Source organism: Elephantulus edwardii, unplaced genomic scaffold (genome assembly GCF_000299155.1).
Source record: "Elephantulus edwardii isolate Elephantulus edwardi_28Jun2011 unplaced genomic scaffold, EleEdw1.0 scaffold00004, whole genome shotgun sequence".
Lineage (NCBI taxonomy): Eukaryota > Metazoa > Chordata > Mammalia > Macroscelidea > Macroscelididae > Elephantulus > Elephantulus edwardii.
This window is the reverse complement of record NW_006399754.1, coordinates 39,592,404-39,602,978: the sequence shown is the minus strand read 5'-3', so window position 1 is coordinate 39,602,978 and position 10,575 is coordinate 39,592,404. Positions and strand designations below refer to the sequence as shown.

Genomic DNA, 10,575 nt, shown 5'->3' with positions numbered 1-10,575 from the left:
TTGGTATACCACCTATTCCTGGAGCCTTATTTTTTGCCATTTCCTTCAAAGCAGCCTGAACTTCTTCTTTCATCACCATAGGCTCTTGCTCATATAAGAAGTGTGAGGAATATGCAAGTCAAGATACTTAAAGCATTTTGCAGACCCATTCAGATGTCATTGTTGCTCTATAAATGTACCATTTTATCTTGAATATATTATATTAATGAAAGCAAGGGACATTGAGAGCTAAAATTGAAATATATAAACAGGCACATGTAAAGCAGTGTAGAAGACTTTTGAATGGCATTGTCTCTTAAGTTTTCTGTATTACTGTCATACTTTAATGGGTTATGGATGAGCCAAATAGCTTCTTTGTACCATAATCTTATCTTTTCTGTAGCTGCTTGACTGAGCGGTAAAATGTATCAAAAGTGGTGGTTAAGACGGCATGGTACTGGTACAATGAGACACATAGTTCAATGGAATAGAATTGAGAACCTGGAGATCAGCCCATCAGCCTTTTTAACAAATGGTGTTGGCAAAATTGGAAAAGTATCTGTAAAAGACTCAAGCAAGATCCACACCTCACTCCATGTACAAAAACCAACTCAAGATGGATCATGGACCTAGGACTAAAACCAAGGACCGTAAGCTTCATTAAAGAAAAAGCTTGGAACAACGCTACAAGTCCTAATCCACAACATAAACAGTCCAGGAGAAGATAAAATAGATGAATGGAATCTTCTAAGAATCAAATCCCTATGCACATCCAAAAACTTCTCCAACAGGGTAAAAAGGGAAGCCACAGATTGGGAAAAAGTATTTGGTAATGACATATCAGATAAGGGACTTATATCCAGAATTTTTAAAACACTTGAGCACCACAACAAGATAAAGGTAAATAATCCAATAGAAAAATGGGCACAGGATATGAACAGACACTTCACTGAAGAAGACATTCAGATGGCTAACAAACACATGAAGAAATGTTCAAAATCCCTAGCTCTAAGAGAGATGCAAATTAAAACAACTATGAGATATCATCTCACCCTGGTCAGAATTGCAAAATTTAACAGAACAGCAAGTAACAAATGCTGGTGAGGTTGTGGAGAAACTGGAAGCCTTATTCACTGTTGGTGGGAGTGTAAAAGGTACAACCACTGTGGAAGGTGGTGTGGCACTTTCTCACAAAGTTACAAATAGAGATACCATTTGACCCAGCAATTCCACTACTGGGAATACACCCCAAAGAGACCATAACTGACATCCAAGCAGATATATGCACACCCATGTTTATCACAGCTCTGTTCACAATAGCAAGGAGTTGGAAACAACCTAAGTGCCCATCAACAAACGAATGGCTAGAGAAGCTGTGGTATATTCGCACAATGGAATACTATGCTGCATTGGAAAACAAGCAACTCCTACAATATTAATCAAAATGGGTGACCATGGAGGCCATTATGCTGAGTGAAGTATCTCAGTCACAAAAGGACAAATACTGCATGGTATCACTTGTAAAGCAGGATTGACCTCGGGATTTGAAGGAGACTGAGAAGGATGGATTCAAGAATGTATACTGCATTGAAACAGATGAGGGAGAAAACTGTTTAAGAGGGAAAATTATTAGGTATTTTTGTCATGACAGGAGTCCAGAGCGAAGGCTATATAGTGGAGTGGACCTAGGGGGAGGGATTGTAAAACAATGAAAGAATTTTTATTTTACTTTTCCAAGAGGGTAATTTACTAGAGGGGCAGGTTGGGAGGGGAGAAGAATGCAACAATGAATGAATGGATATCCAAAATCTCTGTAAATTTTCACTGAAATTAATAATAAATTTAAAAAAAGAAAATAAAAACTGAACATTAAAATAAAAAAAAAGTGCAGTGCATCTTCACATGTCCTCACTATGTGTGGAAACCAAAGGATTGATGTTGTTGCAGAGACCTGTTCTGCCCAGAGGCTGCCTGGAATTAGAGTTTAGGTTGTGAACATAGCAAGGGCTGCATGGGGAAGGTCATATCTGACCTTCACAAAGGGGAACTGTCCCTGTCAGCATCATCAGTAGCACAGAACCAATTTCCAGGAGGTCAGACTCTGCACCTCTTTCTACTCATCTCAGCACTAATCTTATGGCTTTACTGGGTCCAAAATCCAATGATATAGCTCACAGACCATACAGAACCATATTGAGGAAATGAAAAGGCTATCATCTAGGTTAGTAGCAGAATACAGTCAGTCTAGTTTACAAAATATGCTCACAGGTAGCCTTAAGCCTTGGTAGCTTTAGGCTAGGGGCCCAAAGTCCTCCGTCCTGCCAGTATTGGCTTCCCACCCCTCGTTGCCCAACAAACTTGAGCAAAGACTCTTAGCTCAGATTACATGGTGTAGCAGTTTCTGTTTTGGCCATGATATTGCATCTGTAGATAAAGGTGGAGCCAGAATGTCTGGTCTCAGCGGGTTTCCTACATTTTCTTGCTTACTCTTCTTCCTCAGGGTAGAGAAGATCTTTTTCTTCTCCACTGGCAGGAGACAATCTAATTCTGCAGCTAGAGCTATTCTAGGAAGAAGCATTGGCCATCCACTCTATTGGACCTTCAAATACCCTATGTACAATAGGGCACACTTAGAGTTGACTAACAGATATTGCAACTGAGGCTGAGCCCTTAGATTTGGAAACACAAAAGAGGAAAAATTGTAAGCAAAAACTAATGATGGGAACATGCAATATGAGAAGCATGAATGTAGGAAAACTCAACATTGTTAAAAAACGAAATGGAACATATAAATATGGACATATTAGGTATTGGAGAAATGACATGGATTGGCACTGAACATTTTGAATCAGATGATCGTGTTATCTACTGTGCTGGAGATGAAAAGGTGAGTAAAGTGTCACTTTCATAGTTGTTGATTGCCATTGAATTGAGCATGACTCATAGTCACCCTATGAACAAAAGATCTGAAGCCTTTCTATAACTATTGTTGTTTCTCACAGTTCATATAGTTTCCAGAGGCATGTTGCTTAGGAAGTAGAAGCCACTCCTGCTTCCAAACCAGTCTTAAACTGGGAGCTTTCCCAAACACTGCCAACCATAGGTAACTGTTATGGCATTTTTTTTTTATTATTTTTGTGTGAGTGTACCATCAAATCAGATCTGACTGGTACAGGAGGAGACAGCCCCTCCTTCCCCAGCAGAGCTTCTGGTGGATTCGAACCGTGTGCCTCTGGGATTGTAGTTGCAGCTCCTTGCCACTAGGCCACCAGAGCTCCCCTGTTATGGCATTTAACACCTCAGTGGAACGAGGTTCAGCATCGCAGCAACTCTACGTTGCTTCAGTACAGAAAATTGACAGAAGAATGCTGTACCACTTAGAAAAATATCCCTTCAAACTAAAAGGAAAACCTACCTTTAAATACAAAAGCCCTCCATGAAGTCTTGTTGATTCTAAACAAGAGGCTTAAAAAAACAACCAATATAATAGGTTGTTGTTGTTACGTGCCATCGATTCACTGCGGCCTATAGCGACCCTGTGTATAGCAGCTCTGAACCCTTCCCTGTCCTGAGCCAGTCTCACTAATTCCAGAACACCAACCCCCATGGTCCCAGTATTGGAGGAAGTGCAATCAGGGTGCTCCTTGGAGGTAGTGGTGGTAGTTGTTGTTATGTGCTCTTAAGTCACCTGCGACTCATAGCGACCCTATGTACAACAGCTCTAAAGCGTGCCCTGTCCTGAGTCAGTCTCACTGACTTCCCACACACCTACCCCCATTGTCCTAGTTACTGTTATCAGTCCATCTTATCCTGAGTCTTCCTCACCTGTGCTGTGCCTCTACCCTTCTGAGCATGATGTCCTTCTCTAAGAATAGGTCCCTCCTGGCCACATGCCCAAAGTATGTGAGACGGAGCTTCAAAATCCTACCCTCCAAGGAGACATTTGGTTTCACCCTCTCCACAATAGACTTACTTGTTTTGTTGGTGGTCCATGGTATGATCAAGACTCTTTTCCAGCCACAGCTCAAAGGCATCAATTCTTCGGTCATCCTTAGCCATCATCCAGCAATCTGATGCAAAGCAAATAATTGCAAAGACCATGGCCTGGATTAAGCACACCTTAATCTCTATACTGACATCATTGCTTCAGTACTCTAAAAAGGTCTCAGACAGCAGATTTACCCAACGCAGTTCGTCTTTTGATTTCCTGACTGCTGATGCCAAGAGTGTTGATTGTGAAGCCAAGCAAGCTGTAACTGTTAACAACCACAATATCTTCTCCATTTATCATAGTGTTGCCATTGGCCCAGTGTTGAGAATCTTTGTCTTCTTAATGTTGAGATTCCATCCATACTGAAGACTACAGCTCTTGACCTGCGGCAAGCACTTCAAGGCCTCCTCTGTTTGAGCAAGCAGTGTGGAAATTATTGTACGATATCACTCATATCACATGCAAGCAAAATTCTGAAGATTATCCAGAAATGATTCAACAGTACATTGACAGAGAACTACCACAAATACAAAGTGGGTTTAGAACAAGATGTGTTCTAATGTCAGATGGTTCCAATGTCAGATGGCTCTTGACAGAAAGCAAAGAGTACCAGAGGGATATCTATCTGTGTTTCATTGACTACGCAAAGGCATTTGACTGTATGAATCACAACAAATTGTAGTTAACTTTGAGAATAGGAATCCCAGAACACTTTATTTTGCTTATGTGAAGCCTATACTTGGAAGCAGTCCTCAGAACAGAGCAGGGAAATACTGCACGGTTCAAAATCAGGAAAGGAGTGCATCAGGGATGTGTCCTGACTCCATACCTTTTCAATCCATATGGAGAACAGATCATTCAGGAGGCTGAGTTTTATAGGGAAGAATGTGACATCAGGATTGGAGGAAGATTCATCAACAACCTACTTTATAGGTTAGCAGATAACATACTTGGAGATAAGCATAATGAAACCTCATCTTACATTCTTTGGGAATATTGCCAGGAAGTGCCAATCCTTGAATAAAAACATGTTTAGAAAAGTGAAAGGTCAATAAAAGAGAAGGTGAGTAACTGCAACAAAGGACTTGAACAGGTTTGAGGATGGCATAGGATAGGACAAGGGTACAATCTGTTGTTCATAGGGTTGCTATGAGCTATAGTCAACTAAATGGCACATAACAACAGCAATAGAAAAATATAATCTTAACCTTTTATTTAGAGTCAGAAAGCACAGGGACATGCTATTCTGGTCTTCAAGGACGGAGTTTTTATCATAGCATTAGCACATGCTTCTGTGGGTGTGTGTTGAGGGGATCATTAGTAATAATTTTGGCTTCAAAGCTTGGAAACTGCTATCTATGATAATCAAGATCTTCTTCTTTCCAGTTTCTCACCTTAGTTTCATACATGCGGACCATCTCCATCAAAGGAAAAAGTTCATGACAGCACAAGTGTGTAGTTATTGAAGAGTAGCTGACAGCCATGAAAAAAAAGTAATAATTCCCCAGAATAAAATTCTGTTTTCAACAAATGGTCCTGTCAGCTGCTGGCCACCTAGAGTTCTTGAAGAAAATAATATTTCACCATTGCATTAGAACAGATAAAATAAAGAACTGCCTAAAAGAAATAGATGATTAGGCATTATACATATGACAACAGGTCAGAATAAGAGGTACATCATTGCAAAGACTGCTGTGGGAGGATGTAGGTAGGTTATTGTGCATCAATGATTGAATATTAAAAATAAAGTGAACTGGGGGAGGGGGAGGGGAAGGAGAGGGTAAAATATGCAATAAAGAAATGAAAATCTGACTTCTCTGTAAACATTCTTTAAAATCACAATTAAAATTTTATTTTAAAAACAACATAAGAATATTTCAAAGCTTTAGATTGCCGCTTTGTGTATGCCTGGATCCTGCTGTGGTTGGTGAGGGACAAGCTGGAATATTTGTAATCCTGCAGTATTCGCCTCATTGTGCCTTCACCCTGACCTGGGCAAAGAGGCATTCCTTCCCCCCTCCCTTTTCACAAAGGAAGATATTATTTAAATGAAAAATTAATAAGAGCATTTTTTTATAATTTTTACTGTGTGTTCTAAACAGTAATGGGTAGTAAGGCTGGGATTGGCCACAGTAAGATTATAAGGGTTAAGTTCATTGTGTCAAGTATGAGGTTGCAGTCATCAAACTTGTGAATATAGACTTTAAAAGGATGAAGCTGATGACTAAACCCTATTGTAAACCTTAGTAAAACATAAGACATGCTATCAAAACCCATGCAATTTTATTTCCTAACTTCTGTCATCCTAGCCCTTCATTTCACACACATTGCAATGCATATTCCTTTCTGAACCACAGTATGTTGGATATTTTAGGACTCAGTGGCTGTTGAGGATGTGGCTGTGGACTTTACCCAGGAAGAGTGGGAGTTGCTGGATCTTTCTGAGAGGAAACTCTACAGAGATGTGATGATAGACACCCTCAGGAACCTGGCTTTAGTAGGTACGATCAGCATCAGTTTTCAAATGTCTTTTTAATGATAAAATATGCCATACTCCTTAGTGTTACTCCAGCATGTGGGCCAAAGTATGTAAAAATATTCTTAAATAAGGCAACTGTGGTCAGTTACTCTCAGGAACATGTACCTCCTAGTTTCCTCTTGTGCACCACTCACTTAAATTGTGTCTAAAAGCCTTAAAACTCGTTAAATGTTGCAATTGTGGGCATTTAACTTCAAGTGTTTCTTTGGTGCACAGATAGAATATTCATAATCTGGGACCTTGTAAAGAATTTTAATGTGTTTTAAATATTATTTTGCTAAAATTGAATTCAAATCTTCCCATTTCTAAGCATCTTGAAGATCCTTTCAATGTCAGAAAGTATTAATTACTCTTCCTCCTGCCTTTCCTCATGATATGTCTTTCTCCAAGAAACTCATGTCTGCTACACTCCTTTGTTCTAGAGAAGCAAGAAGAAGTCCTAGGAGAGTGCAGATAGCCTGCACAGAGAACCAGAATATTGGGGGGCACCAGGTGGCAAGAATTCATTGAAGGACCAGGCCTGCAGAAAGGGAATGACATTTTAATAAATTGGTTTTAAAAATGTCTTTTTTTGGGGGGGGTTGGAGTATATGCTTCTTAGATAGCTTACTGCTATGACTTTCATCAGTCCTAATACATCTGTTCATGTGGCAGACTATGCTCTTTTCCCTTTGTTAATACCCCATGCTCTATTGAAACCTACACCTTTCTAATTTCGTCTTCTAATTTCACTCTCTTTGTGTCTTTGTAAATTGTATTGAAACATTTGCAAAACACTTTCTCATAACTACCTTTGTCTTCTGAGTAATTATTTTCTTTATGTTTCTATGGTGAATCTTAACTTAAATCATTATGTGATCAGCTTCTGGAAACCATTATGATGAAGAAGAGCTATGCACTGAAAATCTAATAGTACAATTAATGAAAAATGTCAACTGGTCCTCCACAGTAGGAGAAATCTTTGAGCTTCATCACATTGAAAATCAGGATGACGACCAGAAAACACATATAAGGTGAGTGTCATTCACTCAAGACAAAGTATGCTTCAGGAATCTTAAGAAAGTATGGTGTGATACAAAGAACCCAGGTTGCAAAAATTGTTAAGCATGCAGCTGCTAACCAGAAGACTGCAATTTGAACACACCCAGTGACTCAGCAAGAAAATACTTTGTAATCTATATCTGTTGTAATTATAACCAAGAAACCCTATGGAACAGTTCTCAGTGAGTTGGAATTGATTTTCCAGTCATTTAACAACAAGACTGACACACACACACACAAGCACACATACTCATTATCGTAAATTACGTTATGACTCAGTGACGGGGTGGAATGAAGTAGACCTTTCCCATAGGGTTTCCAAGACTGCTGATTTTCTGGATGCAAACTATCAGTTACTTCTGTTAGAGTCACAGGTGAATTAAATTTATTGGTATTTTTGGATAGCAGCTGGGTTACCACCAGAGCTATTAAATGTATTACTTAACATCCAAGGAACTTTCTGGGACATGGGGTGTTGTGATTTGCATATTGTACAAGCACCATATTACATAGAGATTGTTTCCATGTTACACAGACAGACTTATGCACAACTTTAGCTATGAAGAAATGGTTATAGAGTCTCTAGAATTAAAGATGTTACATGCAATGGTTTATAATAATAAAGAGAATTAATTTGCATGACATTGAAAAACATTATTGGGGAGCTATGGTGGCGTAGTCCATAGCAAATTGTGTCACTAACCCAAAGGGCCTGAGTCTCCAATTCTTATCCATCAGCAACTCCTTGGGAGAAAAATGAACAATCTCCTCCCATTGTGATTTACAGCATCAGAAACCTGATGGAGGGTGACTTGGAGTCAAAATGGCAATGAGATTGCATTTTAAAACTTTATGATTATTGTTACTGTATTATTATGTCAGTTATTTTTAAAATTTTCTACTAGTTTATTTACAAAATTCGAATATATATATATTTGTTTTCAGGAACAAATTCTTTCAATATAAAAATTATTTTATTGTATTTTCATCTGAACTATTATAACTTTATGGAACCATGAATGTATATGTACCCCTACATTGCCTGAAAGGGCATTATGTGTAGCATGACTGTATGTTTATCTCAAATACATTGCTGTTGGGTCTTTTCCAGTTCATGACAGTACTACTGGTTGGATTCTATCTACCAACCATTAGGTTTTAATTGAGCAAAAACATTTTTGAACCTTTCAAGTCATATACATATATATATGTATGTCTATGTATATGTGTGTGTGTGTGTGTGTGTGTATATATGTGCATATATACACATATATGTATAAGATAGCAGGTCCCTAATATTTTATAGTTACAGAAATTTCACAATACAGTAAATTCATAAATTGAGCTCAGTATTGAATATTTTAAATGTTTTATTTATCAATTACCATGAAGACACATGTTTTCAGTACACAATGGAAATGTTACCATGTGTCCCAAATGATTTTAACTGTGAAATATAATACAGACACATATGCATGTTTACTGTGAATGGTAATGTTGCATTGATAACAAATTTCTATTCAACAGCATGCTTCCTGTTTTTAAGAGAATGCATATGGTAGAAACCCAGGGTGAAAGTAATGAAGACAATCAGTGTGGACAAACCTTCAACAACATTCTAAATCTTTCTGTGCTCAAAACAACTCCTGTGGAACTATATCCTTCGGAATGTTTTGAATGTGGAAAATCCTTGCTAGATTATTCCTCTCTTAAGGACCTTATCAGATCTCACTCTGGATTTAGTACTTATCAGTGCAAAGAATGTGGTGAAACCTGCAGTTGTCCTTCTTACCTTAGCACTCCTGGGAGAACTTTTGCTGGAGAGAAAACCTATGAATGTAAAGAATGTGGGAAAATCTTTAGTCAATCGTCAAGCCTCAGTACACATATAAGAACACACAGTGGAGAACGGCCTTATGAATGTAAGGAATGTGGGAAGGCCTTTAGTCAGTCATCAAACCTCACTAAACATATGAGAACTCACAGTGGAGAGAGGCCATATAAATGTAAGGAATGTGGCAAACCTTTTCGTCATTCCTCAAACCTCACTAGACATATGAGAACTCATAGTGGAGAGAAACCTTATGAATGTAAGGAATGTAGAAAAACCTTTAATCGAGTCTCAGATCTCACTGTACATATAAGAACTCACAGTGGCGAGAAACTGAATGTATGTAAGCAATGTGGGAAAGCTTTTAATCAGTCCTCACATACCACTGTACATACAAAAACTCACAGTGGAGGGAGGTCTTATAAATTTAAGCTATGCTGGAAAGAGTCCTCAAACCTCACTATGCACACACCCAATAATAATGGAGAGAGATCGTATGAATGTAAGGAATGTGGAAAAATTTTTGGTCAATCTCCACACCTTACTTCACATATTAGAAGTCACAGTAGAGAGGGAACTTATGAGTGTAGAGAATGTGGGAAAGCTTTTCATCAGTTTTCAAGCCTCAATACACATATAAGAATTCACAGTGGAGAGAGTCCTTATCAGTGTAAGGAATGTGGGAAAGCTTTTCGTCGCTTCTCAAACCTGACTACACATATAAGAATTCACACTGGAGAGAGGCCTTATGAGTGTAAGGAATGTGGGAAAGCCTTTCGTCGGTTCTCAAGCCTCATTACACATCTAAGAATCCACACAGGAGAGAGGCCTTATGTGTGTAAGGAATGTGGAAAAGCCTTTAGTCAGTCTTCAAGCCTCACTGCACATATAAGTATTCACAGTGGAGAGAGGCCTTATGTGTGTAAGGAATGTGGAAAAGCCTTTCGGCAGTCTTCCAACCTCACTAAACACATGAGAACTCACAGTGGAGAGAGGCTGTATGACTGTAACGAATGTGGAAAAGCTTTTCATAAGTCATCAAACCTTACTATACATATGAGGATTCACAGTGGAGAGAGACCTTATGAATGTAAGAGATGTGAGAAAGCTTTTAATCGGTCATCACACCTCACTAGACATATGAGAACTCATAATGTTGAGGTCCTTAAGGAAGGATTATGGAAAAGCCTTTAG

At 38.7% G+C, this 10,575-nt stretch overlaps 1 protein-coding gene across 1 annotated transcript in view; it reads left to right on the top strand.

Annotated features, from left to right (window-relative positions):
* The window catches only part of LOC102875301 (putative zinc finger protein 724-like), a 20,688-nt gene extending 10,113 nt beyond the window's left edge, over positions 1-10,575 (top strand). Inside the window, exons 4-5 of the mRNA XM_006879645.1 lie at positions 9,348-9,715; positions 9,959-10,575. Of these exons, the coding sequence (XP_006879707.1) occupies positions 9,348-9,715; positions 9,959-10,575 (985 nt within the window). The remainder of the gene's footprint in view (positions 1-9,347; positions 9,716-9,958) is intronic.